This window comes from Photinus pyralis, unplaced genomic scaffold, assembly GCF_008802855.1.
Source record: "Photinus pyralis isolate 1611_PpyrPB1 unplaced genomic scaffold, Ppyr1.3 Ppyr1.4_LG8, whole genome shotgun sequence".
Taxonomy (NCBI): domain Eukaryota; kingdom Metazoa; phylum Arthropoda; class Insecta; order Coleoptera; family Lampyridae; genus Photinus; species Photinus pyralis.
This window is the reverse complement of record NW_022170819.1, coordinates 27,454,756-27,478,392: the sequence shown is the minus strand read 5'-3', so window position 1 is coordinate 27,478,392 and position 23,637 is coordinate 27,454,756. Positions and strand designations below refer to the sequence as shown.

General features: G+C 37.6%; 3 protein-coding genes across 3 annotated transcripts; all 3 read left to right on the top strand.

Moving 5' to 3' along the window:
- Positions 1 to 412: 412 nt before the first annotated feature.
- On the top strand, positions 413 to 1,664 carry LOC116178714 (putative nuclease HARBI1). Its single transcript, XM_031498292.1, has 2 exons — positions 413 to 1,130; positions 1,177 to 1,664. The coding sequence occupies exons 1-2, from the start codon at positions 629 to 631 to the stop codon at positions 1,527 to 1,529; spliced, it is 855 nt and encodes a 284-aa protein (XP_031354152.1). The 5' UTR covers positions 413 to 628; the 3' UTR covers positions 1,530 to 1,664.
- A 1,353-nt stretch (positions 1,665 to 3,017) lies between these two features.
- LOC116178060 (EKC/KEOPS complex subunit TPRKB-like) lies at positions 3,018 to 3,828 on the top strand. Its single transcript, XM_031497343.1, has one exon. The coding sequence runs from the start codon at positions 3,087 to 3,089 to the stop codon at positions 3,597 to 3,599; it is 513 nt and encodes a 170-aa protein (XP_031353203.1). The 5' UTR covers positions 3,018 to 3,086; the 3' UTR covers positions 3,600 to 3,828.
- A 396-nt stretch (positions 3,829 to 4,224) lies between these two features.
- Positions 4,225 to 22,385, top strand: LOC116178059 (regulatory-associated protein of mTOR). Its single transcript, XM_031497342.1, has 18 exons — positions 4,225 to 4,513; positions 4,566 to 4,668; positions 4,713 to 4,954; positions 5,229 to 5,375; positions 5,429 to 5,655; positions 5,711 to 5,811; positions 7,411 to 7,686; positions 7,734 to 7,975; positions 8,027 to 8,101; positions 8,153 to 8,410; positions 8,456 to 8,733; positions 12,830 to 13,106; positions 13,151 to 13,500; positions 16,184 to 16,345; positions 16,401 to 16,636; positions 16,715 to 17,135; positions 17,189 to 17,311; positions 21,653 to 22,385. The coding sequence occupies exons 1-18, from the start codon at positions 4,364 to 4,366 to the stop codon at positions 21,846 to 21,848; spliced, it is 3,864 nt and encodes a 1,287-aa protein (XP_031353202.1). The 5' UTR covers positions 4,225 to 4,363; the 3' UTR covers positions 21,849 to 22,385.
- Positions 22,386 to 23,637: the final 1,252 nt, after the last annotated feature.

Sequence of the window (23,637 nt, the reverse complement as noted above, 5' to 3'; positions counted from 1 at the left end):
ACGGTTTTACTTTTAATTAAAATCGTTCATGGCTGAAAAAGCTACCAAAAAAATAAGTAGGTGCTCTACTTAAAATTGTCAGGTCTCGATTAGACAGGAAATGGAGTTTTTGCATTCAAAGCGACATTCACCACATTCGATTATTTATAGACGCCGAAAATCGTTATTTATAAACCCATGTAGATGAGAAATGCATTAACGCGCGCTGCGAAAAAAAAATGCGCTCTTTGTGCACGACCCTCTCCCAGACCGTTCATTAATCTGTCAGAATGTGACTTACTCCCTCCGAACTGGCATAAATTACACCACATCCGCCCCTGTATGTATGAAATTATTATACGGAGAAGTAGAAATATAGGCCAAGCAATCTAATTTAGAATTAATGCCCTTGGCAAATTAGTATGTATGAAATTATTATACGGAGAAGTAGAAATATAGGCCAAGCAATCTAATTTAGAATTAATGCCCTTGGCAAATTAGTAGATATACATTGTACAGTTTCATCTACATTAATGTTTATAGTAGTTATAAATATAATATGAAATAATAAACAAACCTCCCAGCTCTACGATTTTCATCACTAAAAATAGAGTAGTGAACGCGCTCTCATTGCACGATTGTAACGTAGATGGCTGAAGAATCAGCAGCAAAAAACGATAACAGTGAGGTGTTTAGTAAACAGGTAATTGATCATCTTCGACAGTTTGTAAACGATCCAGGCTTGAGTGACGCTTTGCACTTCTTTACCACTGGAGAAGTGGGCGATCGCGAAGAGTGCATTTTGAAGATCGCGAGTGCGCTCGTCGGAAATGCACCTCAATTTATTCAATTTCCAACAGGAGGCGATTTAATCGACGCCCAAGAGAAATTTTATAGACTTAGCCAAAGTGTGAACGAAGACTTTGGATTTCCAAATTTGATCGGCGTCATCGACTGCGAGCGTGTCAAGTTTGTAGAAAAAGAAGAAGAGGGTAGCATCAAGGTCCAATTCGTCTGCGGCCCCGATCTCCAATTTTACAATGTGCTCGCTGCCTTTACCGGGCAATGCGGGAACGTGCAAATTTGGCATAACAGCAAGCTACGTGCTCAGCTGGAACATCAAGAATCCCCAGACAAATGTTGGCTAATTGGTATGTAGTCCAAACATCTGTGGGTGATCACTTCGTTTGCTTGTAGGAAACTCGGACTATTTCCAGGACCCGGTGATAATGTGCCCCATTCCGGAAGCGAAAAGTGAGCCGGAGAAGCTATACAACAGTAGTCATGGCATCGTTCATAAGTGCATAAAGAGAGCTCTGTATTTGTTAAAAAAACGATTTAAATGTTTAGACACAGTGTTACATTTTAATGCACAAGAAGTGTGTGCAATAACTATTGCTTGTTGTGTGTTGCACAACATATGCATGCGCCATGATGATTTTAATATTGATTACCAGTACTTACTCTTAATTGCCGATTTGGATAAAAATGGGCATATTGAGGAAGTGCATGCTAAAGAGAATTGTTCTGAACATGTAGTTTCTAAATAAGTAGGTACGCCACTTCAATGTGCAAAGATTTTTTATGCTGGGTATGTTTTCCAGTTCGTAATGCTGTAAATACTTTTCCCATGGCAAAATCTGATTTTAATAAATGTATTTTATTAAGCGGAAAAAAATCTACGATTTTTGTTCTTTGCATATTTCTGTATCGACCCGGAAAATTTTCTTATAGAATGTGGCCTGTAGAATCCATAATTTCAAACAGTTCCAAGATTGGGCTACTAGTTCAAAAGTTAAAGCCCTTTGAATTTTCTTTCGAAATTGGTTTCTAGTCTATAACTTTTGATTGAGAAGTCTGATCGAAAAAGTACGAATTGTTTTGGATTCTACGCACCAAAGTTAATAAGAAAAAGGTCTTTCCCGAGAAATTTTGGTGTAGTCGAATACTACTATAAATATCCAATTAACAAATGCAAAAATAATTTCTTGCAATCCCTTGCTTCACATAGAAAACCACCCCTAAAGCGTTTATAAAATTAATACGGCAAAACGCAGGTAGTTATCACTTTCTAGTTTGTGCAGAAAAATACTGCTATACATATCCAATAAAAAAAATAATCTCTTGCAACCCCTTGCGTCACATAGAAATCAACCCCCAATGTGTTTATAAATCGAATACCGCAAAACGCGGGTAGTTATCACTTTCTAGTTTGTGCAGAAAAATACTGCTGTGCATATCCAATAAACAAATGCAAATATAATCTCTTGCAACCCCTTGCGTCACATAGAAATCCACCCCCAATGTGTTTATAAATCGAATACGGCAAAACGCGGGTAGTTATCACTTTCTAGTTTGTGCAGAAAAATACTGCTGTACATATCCAATAAACAATTGCAAAAATAATTTCTTGCAACCCCTTGCGCCACGTAGAAATCCACCCCCAATGTGGTTATAAATCGAATAAGGCAAAACTCGGGTAGTTATCACCTTTTAGTTTGTGCAGAAAAATACTGCTGTATCCAATAAACAATTGCAAAAATAATTTCTTATAACCCCTTGCGTCACATAGAAATCCACCCCCAATGTGTTTATAAATCGAATACGGCAAAACGCGGGTAGTTATCACTTTCTAGTTTGTGCAGAAAAATACTGCTGTACATATCCAATAAAAGATCCAAATATAATTTCTTGCAGCCCCTTGTCATGTGTCACATAGAAATCTACCCCCAAAGTGTTTATAAAATTAAGCATCAAAATAGGTAAGTAGGTATAACAAATTATTCAATGCTGGAAGGTGAAATCAATATCAATATCGTTAGTTTTTATCATTTGCGAGATACTTTAAATTTATCACTGAGTATTACTTAATAGTTTACCTTGGTCCACGTCTCAAAATAATCGTAACTTCATATTTTCTTGTCCACAAATTCTGTTTTCACTCTGTACAAAATGCGAATCAATCCTGTAGGCTTCAATCGAGCCACAGCACGGACATTAGAACAACTTTGGATTAGTTGAACTATTATCACATCAATTAGAACTAATAACCTCACTTTTTCTTTTTATAACTCATACAATTTCTTCAAAAATATAAGTGTATCACCATGACTTATTCATTAGAATTAGGTGACAATTCAACAATAAAAATGAAACTTTACCGTAACGTAAAAAACGTGGCGGAATTACGGCAGAAAATTCTCAATAGAACTCTCGATTGTTGCATTACGAAACCGAGTTTAATTGTAGACCCATTTCAAGTCGTCGTGGCGGCAAATAAAGCGGTGGTCGCCGAAAAATTAACCACCAAAAGTATCTACAGCGAAATCCTCTTCAATTTATCCATATCGAAGAACATCACGCAAAGCTTACAGAAGTTTGGTATAGACGACAAGGAACGCGAGATTCTGGTCGTTGTTGTTGAGAGGCCCAACGATGGGAATGATTGTGAAGTCGTGTTCCGGCAGATAGACGGTGAAGAAATTGATGTATCTCGATTAGAGGAGTTGGCGAATTTGCAGGAAATTAAGAAAGTTTACAAACTGAGCGATCTTGAATTTGAGCATTTGCCAATGTTAAATTCAGTTGTTAGTAGAATAGCGGGTAAAGAATTTTTGTGAGACTTTTAAATACCAAAACTTAAATGTGCTTTTTTACATTCGATAGATGTAGGAAATATAGAAAATGTCTTCATGCTGCCTATAACTTTTTTGTTGAATTTTTGGGGGCAAAACACATTGCGTTTCACAAATCAGAAGATGACTGTATTAGCAAAACATGTACATGTATTTAGGAAAACTAATTTACAAGTCGATTTCCTACAAATAAATAAAGAGTAATCCAGTAATAGTGAATGTAATAAGATAAATTAAGGTACAGATACAGATTGAAGCAGGGGAATCTGTCGATTTCAGACAACTCTGTTTTAAATTTCTCTTTCTTCCTTATAAAATTCTCTGTTTCTGTAATATAGCAGTGGAGCATAGTAGTAGACGACCTACCGAAAGAGAGGCCGTTAGCAGGAAACTGATGTTATCTAAAGGAACCAACCCCAACTTGTTTCAGTTGATGCTGTATCAGTAAGTGGGTTTATTGACTGGACTAATATGGAACGCTGGGGCTTGTGAGTACTGGCTGGTGAATACACTAATTGGCACCAGTGGCGAGTGGGTGCTACTGTCGAATCACCTTGTATAGTAGATATCTTAGGAACTTTTTCGCCAAGGGGGTCACTAGAGAAAGAAACTATTGGCAACACTACAAAAATAGAAAATGGTTATACATGTGAATTGTGAAGTTTGTTTCCTTGTATTGTAAATACAACAAACAAAACTTACATAATATGGATTTTTTTCATTTATACGTTTAATTCTTAACGTGAAGCATGACCGACCATGTAGAATTTATCTCTAGAAAAACTGACGAGGAGAAAATCACAGATCGAGACCTACCACTTAGTTTTGTCGAAAATCGACACACAGAAGTGATCGAAGGAATTAATTGCTTAACGCAGACATGGAGAATGAAAGAGAGGGTATTTGTACGGAGCGGGCAATCCGGCCTAGTTTACGTAATTAACGTTACAGATGAAAACGGTCAGCGTCGCGTTGGTGCTTTGCTTAAATGTCGGCGTGGACCCTCCGGATATTGTCAAGACGCAGCCCTGCGCGCGACTGGAATGCTGGATAGGTACGGTATTGGCGGACTTGCGTTAATTAATTGTAAACCGTTAGATCCGCTGTCGATGTCGCCCGCAAAAGCGTTAGAGGCTATTGGAAACAATTTGCAGAAGCAGTACGAACGCTGGCAGCCTCGGGCTAGGTATAAGCAAACTTTAGATCCGACCACGGACGAGGTGAAGAAGTTATGTACGTCACTGCGACGTAATGCGAAGGAAGAACGCGTGCTCTTCCATTACAATGGGCATGGTGTACCGAAACCGACTAGTAACGGCGAAGTGTGGGTTTTCAATCGAGTATGTACCAGAGACATACATTTTTTTCTACTTGGATTTTAATGTTTGAATTCTAATTAGTTTAGTCTTTAGTGTCAATTTAGATTCTAAAAAACGCGTGTTACATTCTTTTCAGAGCCTTTTGGCTCTCTAACAGAGCTTTCTAGATTGCCATTAACATAAATTGCAGGGATATAAGGAGTTTAAGATCCGAATCTGTGAATTCATACTTTAAAGTCAGAGTCTAGCATAAGATCTCTGCCTTTATAATCTTAACCTATAAGTAACTCCTCAGACGTACACCCAGTACATTCCATTGTCAGTGTACGACTTGCAATCATGGATGGGAGCCCCTTCGATATACGTTTACGACTGTTCGAACGCAGGTATAATTGTGGATTCGTTTAAGACATTCGCGGAGCAACACGAAAACGAATACAAGGTATGAATTAACAAATGCGAGGGAGGAGGTTTCGCTAACTTTGTACACTGCAGGCGTCGACGCAGAGCAGGCCGGGCTCGGGACAGGCTCCTCCCACGTACCGTAACTGCATACAGCTGGCGGCGTGTAGCGCGACACAAGTATTGCCGATGAATCCCGACTTGCCGGCCGATTTATTTACATCTTGCCTTACGACGCCGATTAAAGTGGCGGTCCGATGGTTTGTCTTGCGATACACTGCTAAATTAGTGCCTCAAATTACTTTAGATATGATTGATAAGTGAGTTTTTTTAATCTTTACGTGGGGTCTTCCTCTATTGATGCATTTTTAATAGAATTCCGGGACAGCTAACTGATAGGAGGACTATGTTGGGTGAACTTAATTGGATTTTTACGGCAATTACTGACACTATTGCCTGGAATACCCTGCCAAGAGGTAGGTATTCGGAGACATGTATTCGTAGTGATTGTATTGTCTGTCATTATTTATTTATTTACAATTATTAATGAATTTATAACAGTTTAGTAGACAAATTTATCACACATGGGCGCGAACTTCACTAATAATCACTTTGGCATCGATGTTGGAACTGCCATCAACACAATTTAATTGGTTATACGGGGTGGCCTATTAGTGCGTGGGTGGAAGATTGTGGGTTTATTAACGCACATATTGAAAATTCATTGTCGGAGCGAAATAATAAATACTTTTATTGAGTTAATTAAATTACGAGATAGAAGTCGAAATTACGACATGTAAGTCGGAAATCATAAATAAAAAGAAATGAAAAAGAGGTGACTCTTCTACGCTTCCGTAGGAAATTGTAGCTTTTCGGAATTTCTGGATAGTGGATTGATTTCAGATGCGTTAGTAGATGATTCCTCAGGGTCGCTATGTTATAGGAAAAGGATCGCTTGTAAATCATAGGACAGTGTATTGGAACAGAAATTAAGCAATTAATGCAATTGTTATACATGGAGATTTATATTGAATTTTTTAAATAGAGCCCCCTGTATATTATTACCTAATTCGATTCGACCCATGATATCTAAAATGAATCCTTTAATCATTTTTTCAAAAAAACAGATTGTCAGTAAAAATTCAATATCACAGTTTTTGTCATAAAACAAAGAGAAGGCTGTGACTCTGCATTGTTATCACAAAATGTACTAACCTACGCCGAAAGGTCAAAGTTAAACTATTCTTAATCAATTTTCAATATGTCATTCAAAGGTAACTTGATTTTTTTAAAGGGTACCAAAGATCATACTATACTAGATAGCCAACATACACGGTGTCCATTTTTCGAGTGCCACTATGGGGATCTCACTTATCTTAAGAGATAGAAAGTTGGTTAAATGGGGGCAAAGTTGCCAATTTTCTTACTGAATAAGAATCTGAAAAGACATTTCAAATATCTTCAATAGTTTTGAAGATATCTCACTAAAACAAAAATTTCTGATTTTCGTTTTTATTTTTTTTATGATAAACTAATCGTAGTAGACATTTCTAATTAACACATTATTGGGACACTTTGTAATGGAGATTTCAAATATGGCATCCTGTTTTTAATAACTCTCCAGACGATGGAGAAACACGTGGTAACTTTAGTTTTTCTTATGGGCGCCATTTTGAATTTTCACATTTTGAGATTACGTCTTTTTTTCTCTTTACAACGATATATCGCACATGGTGGTTCAGTATCACATTTTTCCTAAAAATACAATTTTTAATTTTTTGAGAAGAGTGCTTTGGAAAAACAAAACGTTCTTTTGTTGACAACAAAAGTTTGACAGTTTGATCCATCTGTCTGGTTGCAGCGTTGTCAGATAAAAATAAAAAAAATAAAAAATTGTAAAGCTTCTGACAATCATCAATTTAATTTAGACGTCAAAAATAGCAAGCTTAGGTTCTGCCGTTGCGATCCTTTACATAGAAACAGCAATGTTCCAAACGTCATTTTGTATCGTACTTCGCGTGACATTTGAAATAAAAATGACAGATGTCATTAGAATGCACAGTCATCTGTTTCAGAGCTTTTCCAAAAACTATTCCGACAAGATTTACTAGTAGCGAGCTTATTTCGTAACTTCCTTCTCGCCGAACGTATTTTAAGATCGTTCGACTGCACGCCGATTAGCTTTCCCGCCCTGCCCGACACCTCCCAACATCCCATGTGGCTGGCGTGGGATTTCGCCTTAGATCTAAGTCTCAGCCAACTGCCGAGGATGATACTTCACGACGAACCCTATCAGCATTTGGCGTTCTTCGAAGAGCAACTTACCGCCTTTCAGGTTTGGCTGGAATTAGGTGAGTTACAGTTGTTGAAATATTGTTCGCGAACGGTTTGGGCGTAGGTTCCGAAGATCGCTACCCGCCCGAACAGTTGCCCATAGTTCTACAGGTATTACTAAGCCAAGTGCACAGAATGCGAGCGCTCGAGCTGCTTGGGAAGTTTCTAGATTTGGGTCCTTGGGCGGTTAACTTGGCGTTATCGGTGGGAATATTTCCTTACGTTTTAAAATTGTTGCAAAGCTGCGCCAAGGAGTTGAGGCCTTTGTTGGTGTTCATTTGGGCTAAAATATTAGCCGTCGATAATGTAATTTATTAACCAGTTGTGAAGTGAAATATTTTGATGGTGATCTTGCAGACTTGCCAGGCCGACCTAGTTAGAGATAAAGGCCATAACTACTTTCTTTCCGTTTTACAGGATCCGACTGTTCCGGTAAGTGAACCAATTGTTTTTAACCGGTTGCGTTAATTTACTTAATTCAAGTCGGAGTATCGCACTCAGGCCGCGTTTGTCTTGGCGTCTATCGTGCATAACTTCCGCGATGGCCAGGAGGCGGCCCGACAAGGATCTTTAGTTAGTATTTGTTTGGAACAGTTGTCTGATCCGAGTCCGACTTTACGTCAGTGGGTCGCCATTTGTCTTGCGCGCTTATGGGATCATTACGACAAGGCCCGTTGGACTGGAGTGCGCGATATCGCGCATGAGAAGTTGTACATCTTATTGCAGGATCCTTGTCCCGAGGTTAGTACATTAATTGTTTCAGTTGTGGTTAATCTAGTGTTCAAGGTGAGAGCTGCCGCTGTGTATGCGCTCGGTACCTTCATCAACTCGGTTAACGAGAGATCAGAGCACGCGAATAATATAGACCATTCGATCGTCATGATGCTAGTCAATACTGTAAGTCGTGACATGAGCAGTTTAGTACGTAAGGAACTAGTAGCAGCTTTGCAATGGATAGTGATCGCTTTCGAAAACGCTTTCCTCAATGTAGCCACGCAAGAGACAAATTTGTGCAATAGTCAAGAGAGTACGCCGACGAGTACCCTTAAACGAATCGGAAGCAGGTAACTATACTTAAAAAATTATTCAACAGTGAACGGCCAAACACACGACTACATATTCAATTTAATTTTAACTTCAGGTTTCTAATGCAATACCTTTTTAATATCTGCAGCTTACCCAGGCTGTTATATTTGCCAGTGTATGTACTTCAATATTCTCCTATTTTTACGCTCGAAAAATTTGTACACGGTCAAACATTTTCGCAAATGGCCAAAAAGCTGACACTATTTTTAGATTTCCCTACCAATTTAAAAATCACAATGGGCTAGAACCGAATAGCCAGATTACTCTAATACCGTTTTATTTTTTTATTTTATTTTTTTTATATTTATTTTTATTTTATTTATTTTTTTTTATTTTTATTTAAAATAAATAAATAAAATAAAAAAAAATAATACCTGAATATTCAAATATGTGAATTTACCCAAATAAACTATGCGAATAATCGTATTCCTTGAAATAACTCGGTGACCGCTTTGCACAAATTAATTAGCGGTGTCTACGGGAAAGCAAATGCAGGAAAGCGAAACAATACCCTCCCCTTGGAACAGGAAGTCGCAAAAAGCTTACCTTGCAATTAAACGGAGCGGTAGAAATTACAGTGAAGCAAAAAGCACACGGCTGTAGATACGGTGCGGTAAACTGTGTGTAAAAGCAGTATCAATGCAAAATAAATTTACGGAAAAGCTCAAAATTATGGTACTTACGAAATGTAACTTCCGAGGATGCAAAACGCAAAAGATCCCCTCAAAATTAAGCGTTTACCTTGATTTACCCTTCCCTAAATACGGAGGGGAAACGTAGGAAATTCCAAACTAAGCAGCGTATTCGGTTAATAATGTCCAAAAATTAAAACTTCCTTATTTGTGCGGTTTGCGACATCCTAAAAATCGATAATGTGCCTTGACATTTAAATTAATTAAGGGCGCCTCTTTGAGACCCCTCACACTTACTCGGATGTTGTGTACTGCATCTCATTTAATTGAAATTGTAAGACTCGGTAATCTAATTGGCACCCAGTAAAATGCTGAGATCAACCGACCGAGACCGCACTGCCTCGACCGGTTTTAAGCGTGTTTTTCAATTAACATAGAAAACTAAAACCGGCTTATAATGACTTAACGGATCTGAAATTCCAAAATATTAATTCGCCCTCGTCTTCTAAATGACATTGGCTTTCAGATATAACAAAAAATTGAAATATCTTGACGAGAACGGTTGCAAAAGGTGGATTAATTACAGCTTTTGTCCACAGTAGCCGCTGATGAAACACAATTCTAAAAATGATATCATATACCTTCAATTCCTAGAACCCACGTCTCCTGATACCGGCTGTTCATATACAGGGTGTTTTTTTGGGAGCTTTAGTTAAACGTTTCTGGGAAAGTAAAATAGGTAGGTTTTTGAAAATTTGTATTTGGGAGTTACGCTGAAGGCCGAATCGATTCAAAATAGCCGCACTTCCGGAAACACCGGAAGTAGATAGTAACTTCGTTATTTTAAATAGCAACCCCAATTTTTTATTGGGTTTTTGGATTCTACGTGAAATTTCAGTTCTTTGGATACCCATATATCGATATCTGCTATTTGTGGTTTTTAAGTTGTTTTGACTTTAAGAAAAAATATGGCGGATGCAGATGGTACCTTGATAATTATTACTTGAAAACGGTTGTAGTCATGGCAACCTATTTTTATCAGTGCATATAGAATGAATACAGCTTTCTTTTAGTGTACTTAAAAAAAGTTAAGTTGCGTAAGACCGCCCCTATGGAGATCCAAATTTATGAAACTTCAAAGACTAAAAACTCAGTTTTTTTAAATGGAATCACCATTTTCTTAATATTGCATGAGATAAAGAATCGAAATGGGCATATTTTGACAATACATGTTCCTATAGCTATCTTTAACAGTTTCTGACTTATTCCCACTTTATTGAATTGACACTATTCTTTCGAATTTTCTTTTTAGTAGTCGGCCATGATTTTATAACAATTGAATTTTAAACAATTCTAGTGACACTAATGCATGATTAACAAAATAAATTCAATGTAAAATATAAAAAACTTCGTTGAAACATTTTTTGTATGGAATTGTTGCTAGAACAGATATCGCATTACCTCTCTGAATTTTTAGACTTATACGTTGTTTAAGAAATTCATTTGAACGACTCTGTCTAGATTTCTCAAAAATTTTCCGTCCTATATCCTTAATAAATGACTTATTTATTAATGAATTATTTAGACTAGAATCAATTATATTAAAGAATCCTTTTCTTGATTTGTTTAAAATTCGATTGTTATAAAATCATGGCCAACTACTAAAATGAAAATAAAAAAAATAACATCAATTCAATGAAATGGGAATAAATCAGAAAATGTTAAAGATAGCTATAGGAACATGTAATATCAAAATATTCCAATTTCGATTCTCTATCTCATGCAATAGGAAGAACATGGTCATTCCATAAAAAAAAACTGAGTTTTTGGACTTTGAAATTTCTTAAATTTGGATCTCCATAGGTGCGGTTGTACGCAACTTAATTTTTTTTAAGTACACTAAGAGAAAGCTCTATTCATTCTATATGCACTGATAAAAATGGGTCATGACTATAACCGTTTTCAAGTAATCAATTATCAAGGTACCATCTGCATCCGCCATTTTTTTTCATAAAGTTAAAATAACTTAAAAACCATAAATGGCAGATATGGACATGTGGGTATCAAAAGAACTGAAATTTTACGTAGAATCCAAAAAAGCAATAAAAAATAGGGGTTGCCATTTAATATAACGAAGTTACTATCTACTTCCGGTGTTTCCGGAAGTGTGGCCATTTTGAAAATATTTTACATCGATTCGGTCTTCAGAGTAACTCCTAAGTACAAATTTTCAAAAACCTACCTATTTTACTTTCCCAGAAACGTTTAACTAAAGCTCCCAAAAAAACACCCTGTACAGAGTGGTCATCAAAACTGGTGTTTGTTTTGTTACATTGACCGCAGTTGAACCGAAGCATCAAAATTTTGATTTTCAGATTGAAAACGGAGTTAAAAGGTCAAACTTCCATAAGGTAAGGGGTGTGTAGAATTTTTTATTACAGGGCTAGCTGTGGGTAAAATAAAGTTGATTGTTTTAAGTGTCGTAGAGGTTGATTTTTATTTAATGACAATTCAACTCATGTATAAAAAATCACATAAGCCGCAGTGTAATTGTCACTTTGACAGCGGCAAAAGTTACCTGCAACTTTTCCAGCGACAAATGCACTAGTGGTTTTTTCACTATTCATTTTCGAACCAATTATCGCATTATCCTTTCCCATATGACTAGTTTGACGTCTGTCAATAATTGATTAGTTGGTGAATTTCTTGTTCGTTAAATTGTCCTGCCGAATTACACTCGAGGTTTGTATTTAAACCGAATAAATTTGGGTTGTGGCAATTCAAATCTGTTTCCTTTTAGCAATTGGACTCGAAAAACTGTCAACCTAAAAATGCTCCACCTGCGGTGTCGCATTTTTATTAGTTGACAGTTTTTCTCGTCTAATTGCTAGGCAACAGATTTTCATTACCTAAACAACCCAAATTTACTCGGTAAAATACAAACCTCTTGTGCAATTATAAGTGAAAATAAGGGTTTTTTTGTTAATGTAACTAAGTCCTAACGAATTATTCAAATATGAAAAAAAAATGTTTCCAGCTCTTATACAATAAGCAAATACAATAGTGAGTACATTTTTATTTTTTTGCGAGGAGGGGTTAAGGTGGAGTTCCAATCATCATGCGACTGTAGCGACTCTGGCACCTTTGCGTACTACGTCTCAATTACGCGATTTCTACGTTCTTTGTTTTAATCGGGTTTATTTGTTCTGTATACATTTTCTTTGTACCCATAAAAAGCGCCTTTCAAACGCCACAGCGTTGAATAACTCAGCTTTGCTATATTATTATTAAATCCTGAAGCGAACGTTCCGTGGAGAAACAATTAAGTGCGAGAAATCTAAATGTAGTGTCAACATTTTGGTTATTCTAGACCTCAATTGGATATCGCTTCTTGCACAAAACGTAAATCTCAATCGGGTGATTAAAAATGATTGTTTTTAAGGTCGTTCATGTCGCCACTTTCGCACAACATCAATATTGACTCTGGCGATTCGCTCGATCGACTAAAAAGGGTCGCGTCCAGTTCCTCGATCAGTAGTTTGGGCGTTGGACATTCTTCTTTGGCGCATCACGCGAGCTTGGGCGCCTTACCCTACGTCGCATATGGTTCGGTTTATCTCAAGATATGGGTCGGACTTTGTAGTCTGGAAACCGATCCGCACCCTCAAGTGTCGCAGATGTGCACAGTCGTTACAACGTACATTAGGAATCAAGTGAAGGTACTCGAATGTCGCATCTCACACATTTCTAGGGTGCGTTTTAGGCCGCCAAAGAGCAGGCCGACAATCGCCTGGCCGCCAGCATGAGTTTACCGCCTAGTCCAAATCGTGGTAGCAATTATTTGACTGGGGAGAGCCCGCCGACGCTTCATCCGAACACTGACCTACACAGATTTGCCGCCAGATCGGCTATGAATAGTCGCGCGCGCGGTAAGAAGCAGTCAGGTTCGACAACAAGCGATGAAATCGACAAGGACAACGGGTTGAGAAAACCTCTAGTTACCACTGAGTTTGTCCCATGGGCGAGTAAGCTCTTTGCTCAGCCCCTAATGCACGATACACATTCGGATGTCGAATCTCAACACTATTATGAAAGGGAGTGGCGATTTGAAAGGTAAGCCCTCTTTTCTCTTAGTAATAATCTCAAAATATAGCATATTAACTTTTAAAAAATACAATACACTAAGGATGATATTCAAAAATGGCTCAAAAAAGGGTCAAAGGTCAAATGATTTTAAAAAAATTGTTGAATTTTTCCGTTTTTGAAATCTTTTGAATCTATTGGAATTAATATGGAATCTTTGTAGTGTTATATTTTGGAAAAGAGATTTTTCATATGATAGTTTTTGATTAATAATAATAATACTCTTTATTATTACCTCAATTGCAAGTTTTGGTGAAGAAAGAAATTACAGTTTAGGTATCAAACAATTAAGGTAGTAAGTGGCGGAGTTCAGCATAGCTTTTTTCTAAATGATCATACTAACGAACTTTGTTTGAGCTATTAAAATATGTATTACAATTTAAAATGTACGTAGGAAAATCAAAAAATTGTCAATCTCTGAATGAACCTATATTTAATAAAGGAGATATAAAAAGATGTTTCTTACAAGTTTCATTATAATGACTGTTGAATAATCTGCCAATTTAAAATAAGTGTACGGGATCAGGTAAAAAAGTTATAGGACCTAACCTCATTTTTTGTAGTGGAACGCTCTATATATTTTATTGGAAAAAGTGATATTAAATTCGCTTTCCCAAAATACAGGGAGATTCCTATAGTACCTGCCACCGTTTGGGAGCGTGTAGGTGGTGCGTAGGGGAGTATTTTGATATAGGACACTTGGGGTCGGAAATCTAAAATAAGGGTGCCAGAGCCAAATTTACCTTCTGGAATTTCGCGCCTGTAGGTAGGCAACCCAACCGGCCGGCGGTGCACACGGAGCGATCTCAGGCGGCGATGTGTGGCTGACACTTGATCAGAATTTTGTTTAAACCCACGAAATCCCGTCTGCAACGACGCGTATCAAGTGAATAAACACTATGGCAATAGTATAATAATAGTTGGCTAGATGTAGGAAGTGCATTGAGAACAACGGTGGCCACGTTGAACACTTGTAAACGTTATTGCTTTTGACTGTCGTTTTCCCTCCTTCCCTCCCATGTCGCTTCCTCGCGCTAACTCGCTCTGCATCGCTCCGCGCGAAACGTCGGTCGGTTGGGTTGCCTACATACAGGCGTGAAATTCCAGAAGATAAATTTGGTACTGGCGCCCTTATTTTGGATTTCCGACCCAAGTGTCCTATATGAAAAGACTTCCCCTAGGCACCCCCTATACGCTCCCAAACGGTGGCAGGTACTATAGGAATCACCCTGTATAACACTAAAGAAATTTAAAAAATGCAATATTAGATTTTTCAAAGAATTTTTGAATGTTTTTAATTTTTTGTTTTTTTTAGATTTGAACCTTTCTTAAATTTTTTAATTCTTTTAATCATTTTGAATTTTTTTTAATCGCTTGTATTTTCCCTATTGATTAGCGATTGCGTTATATTTTAATATGCTATTTTTTAGATTAAAATATACAGGGTGTTCTATTTAAAAAATGAGGTTAAGTCCAGTAACTTTGTTGCAGACGTCGTATATGTACTTATTTTGAAAACAGCAGATTACTCTGCAAGTAATTTTGTAATAAACATTTTTTCATGCAGTATAGTATGTACCATAATTTAACACTTATGCGGGTCCGTTAACTTGGCCCCCCCCACTGAGAGATTTGATAGTCGTATTATTTTAAAATGAATGCGCTCATATGCGCCACCGATAATAACTCTTGCGCCATTATCGTTTTTTAGAAATCCGAAAAACGTTTGGGGGGGGCCAAGTGAACGTAGCCCCCCCAGTACGTATTTTGTCGCTTGTAACTAGGTCACCTGATACATTTGGTTATGCGCTCAATTGCGCCACTTGAATTAAAGCTAGCGCCATTACGGTTAAGCCATAAAAAAATTTTAAAAAGTGGGAGGGGGGGCTAATTTAACGTTTTCAAAAGTTACGTTTTTTAACATGTTTTTTCTACTATATCGTACCTTTCACCATGCACTAAAATGCTTTTTACGGCGCATTTCAGCGCATACCTGAGAGTAGAATTTCGTATGAAAAGATGTTAAAAAAAGTAACTTTTAAAAACGTTAAGTTGGCCCCCCCCCCCGCTTTTTGAAAATTTGTCACGGCTTAACCGTAATGGCGCTAGCTTTAATTCAAGTTGCGCAATTGAGCGACCTAGTTACAAGCGACAAAATACGTACTGGGGGGGGCTACGTTTAGTTGGCCCCCCCAAATGTTTTTTCGAATTTCTAAAAAACGATAATGGCGCAAGAGTTATTATCGGTGGCGCATAACGAGCGCATTCATTTTAACATAATATGAGTATCAAATCTCTCAGTGGGGGGGGGGGGGCCAAGTTAACGGACCCCACTTATGCCGTTTATTAACGATTCTCGAGATTGTATTACTGTCAGTCTGTTTGCCCGTCTGTGAGTGTATCCGTCTATCTGTCTGTCTGTCCGTCCGTGTGCACGATAGCTTTTGCGCAATCCATTTTTTATTTGTTTCAAGCGTTAATTGTCAGTGAGCTCCAAAATGGCGGACGAGTCAACTGTGGTATATATAATAGCTATATCCAAAACAATAGCGCTTTCAATATTTCTGGCGCTATGTATTGGTTAGTCCTGGAACTTTTTGACCCATGTCACAAACTAGGCAATTTTGAAGTTTACATTTTTTTTTTGTTATAGAAACTCAAAAATACGTACAGAAGCGCAAGACGAACAGCTAAGAGTGCTTAATAATCGATTAGAATCGCAACTCTTCAGTACGAGATGTTCAGCCCAACCGTACGTCCTACAATTTCATCCGTACGACCAGCAAATCGCGGTTGCCAGCCGGGATACATTTGCGTAAGTTACCCCCCACGTGAGACCGATCGGCCGCCGTACCGTGTGCGTATTGCAGAATATGGGACTGGGGTCGTGGCGCTAAGATCTCGCATTGTCAGAGTAAATCTCTCAAAAACGCGAACAGTCGAATAACCTCTCTAGAGTGGGTTAACGGGCAGGACATTGCGCTGGTGATGGTCGCTTCTGATGATGGCAGCGTGAAATTATGGCGTTCGAGTGGTAGTAGGGAACCGACTTTGGTTAGCGCCTGGCAGGCTTTCAACGAGCTGATGCCTTCATATAAGTCCAACCGTAGGTGTCTTTCTGAGCTAAATAATGGGGTGGATGAATTATTGTTATATTGTTATTGTTATTGTTATTGTGTTACAGTAGCCGGTGTGCTAGTTAATTGGGAACAATGGACACAAACTGTGATAACCTCGGGTGACACTCGCGTCGTACGTCTGTGGGATGCCGAACGGGAACTACGCGCCTTCGATATTCCGACCGGGGCTGACTGTTCGGTAACGTGCTTGGATTCCACCTACTCCAGTGTGGCCCACGAGAAGCACATCAGATCGCTGATCGAGTCCGACCATTCCGACGACGGCATCTTTATGGGCATGGACAATGAGTTACCCAGTTTTAATAGTCAGAAGCAGGGACTGATCGTTGCCGGTTGCGCGGATGGGTCTGTCAGGCTGTTCGACCGGAGGTGCCCTCCCAGCGACTCGCGCGTGAAGACGTGGGTGGAACACGCCTCGTGGGTTTTAGGCGTGCAGTTGCGCGATAATAAAGTTATCAGCGGCAGGTACTTTTCGCCTTTGAAGCTGAAGCATTTTATGTACAGTTTTCTATTTTTAGTTGCGATGGGGACGTTAAAATTTTTGACGTCAGAAAGAACGAGTCGATATCTGATAACCTTGTCACGCAAATGCGTGATATGACAGCTTTTGCTGTTCACCGCAACGCAGAGATATATGCATGGTAAGTAATCAAAAGAGAAAATGATAGCGTTTTACCTAATTCAAAGCAACGGATGTTTCGAAATTTATTGCTTGCTTTGGATTCATTTTAATTCCCACCCGCCCATGAAAGCTAATACTTTTGAATTATTCCAAGTATATTGTAGGTGTGTAGTAGGCAAAGGGCCGGATTTAGCATGGGCCTATAGCGACAAATATTTTGGGGCGGCAAAAAACACAAAATTTGGGAAATAATTCTACAGTACTATCGTGGAAAAATAACTTAAGAAATTGAAGTTGGAATCTTACGCATCCTCTTACCAACTTAAAAGTAATCATGAAATATGGAGTGGCATAGCCTCACATTTTGACAAAATTATGTGAACTTTGTATTAAGATCGGGGAAAATTTAGGGGTTCTCCCGCAAATTTTTGTTGTTGAAAACGCTTAATTGAGGTGAGGTTACCAATTTCATAATCGTACCTGGGGGGCTTAATTTAAGAACGTAAATATATTAGTTAAATTAGATATAGCCCCCATCACCTCCTCTCCTGTTGATGTAATGATGCGGAAATATTAATAAAAAAGGAGTATACTTCTGTAAAAATTAAAGAGTTAATTTGTTTGTAATTCAAACTACAGATATACTTTGTTTCAATAACACTTTATAAATCTCATAATTAAAATAAAATGTGTTTACTACCAATTAAATCAATCTGAGCAAATCAGAGTAAATTACTAGAAAGAAAATCATATTAACACGTTTTTGTAAAGAGTAAAAATATTGCATATTTTAGAAACAAATTTTGATTGAGGTATAACATGCTTTTTATTGAGGTGGGGGGGGAGTCAAAATATGTAGATCCAGTAGGCATAGCGTTTAAGACATACATTTTTTGTCCCCCAACACACGATTGTAGACAGATTGTTAAAAGAAGGACCGGCTGGATTCGGATTACGATAGGAGGGTAGGAGGTATGAAATTTAGGCCCTCCTGAGAGCCGTTCTCAATGTCACTCAAGCCATCCCACAGATGAGATGAATCTAAACATGCTAGAAGGGGAGGCGACTCTAATCGTCGGCATGTCTGGCCAGGATACCCCCATCATGGATTGTCTCAGTTGGACTGGAGCGGGACATTCACAAAGTATGTGGTCATCATCTACAAGACGGTGATTCTTCCAAACCCATGTGGTGCATGTGTCTGTTTAATTTGCAGTGCCCAGAAAGTATTCCCATGAGTAACCTCAGGTTCTTTCTTGATAACCCTGTGCAAAAACGTAATTCACTTCTTTACAGTTGCAGCTGTAAGTGGAAGAGCCGGCTCTGGACAATAAAACACAGGTTTTGAGGGCAGTTGGGCTAATTAATCGGTTTTCTCATTACCTGCAATTCCAGCATGCTCTTTGACCCATGCGACCTCAAGGGTGTTGGTGCTTGATACTTGCTCTAGTGCATGATGACATTTAATAAGAAAAAGTGTTTTCCCGAGAAATTTTGGTGTAGTCGATTTTTGGTAAAAAAAGGAAGGTTATACACTGCCTTTTTTGAGGCCCGAAAAAAAAATTGTCTCAGATCGACCCGGAAAAAATATTTTCTTGTAGAATGTGGCCTCTAGAATCCATAATTTCAAACAGTTCCAAGATTGGGCTACTAGTTCAAAAGTTACAGCCCTTTGAATTTTCTTTCGAAATTGGTTTCTGGTCTATAACTTTTGATTGAGAAGTCAAATCGAAAAAGTACGAATTGTTTTGGATTCTACGCACCAAAATTAATAAGAAAAAGTGTTTTCCCGAGAAATTTTGGTGTAGTCGATTTTTGGTAAAAAAGGAAGGTTATACACTGCCTTTTTTTGAGCCCCGAAAAAAAAATTGTCTCAGATCGACCCGGAAAAAAATTTTCTTATAGAATGTGGCCTGTAGAATCCATAATTTCAAACAGTTCCAAGATTGGGCTACTAGTTCAAAAGTTACAGCCCTTTAAATTTTTTTTCGAAATTGGTTTCTAGTCTATAACTTTTGATTGAGAAGTCTGATCGAAAAAGTACGAATTGTTTTGGATTCTACGCACCAAAATTAATAAGAAAAAGTGTTTTCCCGAGAAATTTTGGAGTAGTCGATTTTTGGTAAAAAGGGAAGGTTAAGTATTCAAATACTATGCGAAGTATTCGAATACTTTACGAAGTATCCAAATACTTTGCGAAGTATTCGAATACTAAATATTTGTGAAAGTATTTGAGTTACAAATACAAATACTACTTCCATAAAAGTATTTAATTAGACAGTATTTGAATCGAGGGGTATTTCACTGGGGAATTTTGGTGTACACGTGCGGGGAATTACAGGGAATTGCAGAAGGAATTGTGGGAATTGAGAGGAATTAAGGGGAATCGAAGGGAATTGAGGGGAATTGAAGGGAATTGAAAGGCATTAGATGAATTAAAAAGGAATTGAGGGGGCATTGAATGGAATTGAGGATCGTGATCATGTGCCGCGCATGCCCAGTATCAATCAGCTGTTTAACGGTCGAAACTATAATGTAGCGTTAGTGCTAACAGTATGGACAGTGTTGAAATGTGCTTCTTGTAAATAGAATTATAAATTACAGTATGTACTCTGGGATACTACAAAGGTGAGTTAATTGTGGTTAAATGATGAAATTGTGAAAGCGGCGTTTACTGGGAGCTTCTACGAGTTTCCCCATGACTATCCACGATTCATTTAGATATATCGGTCCAGATGGCTGGGCCTGGATTGAATGGATAGAAAAGGAAACAAAAACAAATATTCCAGTATATTAAAAAAACTTATATACTAAAGAATTAAAATCAATTAGGTAATCTGAAAATGATCATGGAAGAAGGTTTAAATTGTGCCTACAGTGATATTCACGCAATAGGAATAAATATGGATAAAGATGTAGCGAATCATTTAGTTTAGATCAACCGGCTTTATGGCTCAGTGGTAGAGCGTTGGGCTATAAATCCGGAGGTAGGGTGTTCGAACCTGGGTTGAGGTGAATTTTTCATCTGTGGCGGAGATAGAAATTACCTTAGACCAGTTTCAAGCATTCTACCGGCTACTCCGAATTAGGTTTTCCTGCAGTTTTCCTAATTCGTAAGGTAAATACCGGAGTAGTATAGACCAACTTAAGACCTTCTGCAGAGGCGCCTCTAAATACCATTATGCGGGTCACTCTGTAATTGGGCGCAAGCCTGTTGAGGGCCCAGAACAAGAGAGGGATAATAAATAAATAAATAAACAAATCTCAACATTTGTACTGACAGGGTAGATCAAGATGTAGATTCTATTGAAAAGCATGATCAGGAAGAATGCGAAGAACAACTGCCAGTAACCAATCGAGAAGAACAATTCAAAAATTTTATGGATTGGGATTTTCTGTTAGAGAATGAAGCAAACGATAAAAATCATGTTGAAAGAGAGATAGACTTAAAGGATTACTCCTCTCGAAATGTTAACTTATCATGCGACGGGGCTTATCTACAGGTTGTTTTACCAAATCAAAATTTAATAGTCATAAAGAAATCGTCTTTTTGTTGGCTTCTTGACGAAAATAATGGAAAGATTAGCAACGATAGACTAAAAAGGTTTTACTCAAATAAAAGAAGCACGTCGACTGAAAAATGCTCCTCAAAGAAAAAAGGAAAAGTTGCGAAAACTACTAGTGAAAGAGAATATGAAAACGAAGTAATATTGGATGATTCTACCGTTGAAGATATACAGAGTGGCCCAACGAGAAGTATACAGAGGGCTTTTAGGGTATTAAATTTAGAAATTTCGAAAAATCCTCGAACACGTCAATTTTGTATTCGAGGGGGACAACTTTTGGAATACAAATCACGAACCCAAGTCTTCACCCCTCTACGTAGGGAGCTTAACCCCTAAAATTTTAAATGGAATCCTATGGCAAATGGCACATTATTTGAAAGCCAATTTAATCGTGATTACTAATCTGCTTTGCTTTTTAAATTCTATTGATTCGTTTCGGCGATATTCGCATTTGAAATGGTTTTTTCCCCTGATTTAAGTCCTTTAGATTACTTCTTGTGGAGATATTTAAAGAATAAAGTTTATGCTATTCCGCCCGGAACATTACAAGGGTTGCGAGCACGTATAACCACCCCTTGATTTGAATACTTTAAAGGATTTGAATACTAAAAAGTATTTACAAAATCGAATACTGTCCAGCTCTGACGACAAGGCAACTTCTCTGTAATGGGTTTAAAATCGTTGTCACTGTCAAGGACCGTCCTAAATTGCATTATTTTGCATATAGGGGTTAGCGCCCTGGAATAAGGAATCTTCCAGTAATGAGCGTCATTATTTTTATTTTTTTGTTTTAGCGGCTCCGCGAACCAAAACATAAGCATACACAACATGCTCGGCACGAACTTGAACAGCATCCGATTTCACGAAGGCTTCATGGGACACCGTATCGGACAGGTGACCTGTCTTGCGTTTCATCCACATAAAGTCGCTCTGGCCGCAGGCACCAACGACTGTTTACTTACAATATACTGTATGGAGAGCCGAAGATGACATGGATCCATATCCTAGGCAAACCCCTTCTGGGGACTACTAGGATATTAGCTAGCGTAATTTTTTTTTTTTGTGGCGTAAGAGATGCATTTAGAGAGACGATTTTTTTAATTCTGCCATTTGTTGAACAAATTTTTATTTATGTAAATACTCGCTCATTTTTTTTGTTTTAATATTTTTCACATTGCTATTATGTTGTACATTTGTATCCAAAGATTGTATTTTAGGTTAGTTTTGATTTTATCGATTTTAATTATAAGTACGTATATCGTGCCCGATTGATTTTTACTGTCAGATACCAATAGATGAAGACGTTTTAAACAAACTATTGTTTCCTGATTTTGGTGCTATGTAGTAATAGTAATAATAATATATTGTACATAGTATATACAGGTACTCTAGCGCTGAAGCTTACTTTTTATATTTATTTAGGGATTTGCATGTGTACAAATGTGTATTTTATGATTTAATAATAAGAATGAACAAATACGTCGTCAAAGACAAAAATGTTAAGATTGCCTTCTACATTTATTTAGGAATAAATTTTACTTCGATAATTGTTTCTTCTAGATGGGTATGCTGAGTTTCTGAAACTTTATTTTTGTGTGTTATTATGGCTCTCAGTCGCCAATTTTTGAATGGTAAATTCTACTGATTTAAATATAACAACTTACCTAATTACTTAAAAAATTCTTGTCTAGTACTTAATTAAGGTAAACCATTGAATAAAAACACTATAAGAAGCCTAACCCCGTGGAAATAAAGCGCGACAGAGTTTGAACTGAGAATATAATGGGAACACTGTCAATAGAGTCGATTCTTGAACTGAGAAGAATGAGAATTTGCTTTCCTCCTATTTACCGCAAAGAGAGTTCGGCGGTCACAACCAATGCGGGTGCAAGGGGATTTGTGAGATTTGTCGCGCTTTCTTCCATAAGCGTTAGGCTTCTTATAGTGTTTTTATTCAATGGGTAAACTATACTAATAATTATCCTGCTTAGTCCCATTATCATAAAGAATTCGTCAATAATAATTTGAATTCTAATTTTGTCACCATTCTAGATGTAATAATTTATTTTTCTACTATAGGTACAGCCTAATCTGTGGTACAGCTGAATACAAAAGATATATATGAAACAAAGAAAAATATAAATATTGCCAAAATTCGAAGTAGTTTGAACTACTTGTAATGTAATGGCATTTACAAAAAAAAGGATATAAATCAAACCTGACTTCTTTTCACAAAAAAATAATAATAAACTAAACTAAAAAATTCAATTAACAATCTTGCCAAATTTAAAAGCGGGATATGCTATTTTCATTTCGCGAGGTAGGATGGAATAACGCCTTTGAGCAATGTTTAGTAAGCACATCGTTTACCGATTTTCTTTACAGTAAATTTATCATAAATCCATTACATTGGATTCCGTATATAAGGATTCACTAGCATAAAATATATTTTTCCTATAAATTATTCGTAGAATCCCCCCAGCCAACAATTCCATATATTAATAGTGATTGGATTAACGAGAAATACAAAACACGCATCTGTTGAGTGAGTACGCTATCTCATAAGTTTTAGGTAAAACTGCTCTTAATTTCAGGCCACCAGATCCGGCCAGTCGAGGCTCGGCGATCGTACATTGCAGATGTTTTCACCAAAGTTTCCATGCAACTGGAAGAAAAAACAAATCTGTTTGATTGTTGTCAGACCGGACTCTCCTCTCTGGAACGTGCACTAGCTTCGGTGTAGGAGGAGCGGCGCTGCGTCATGTGTTTGTTTTCTTCA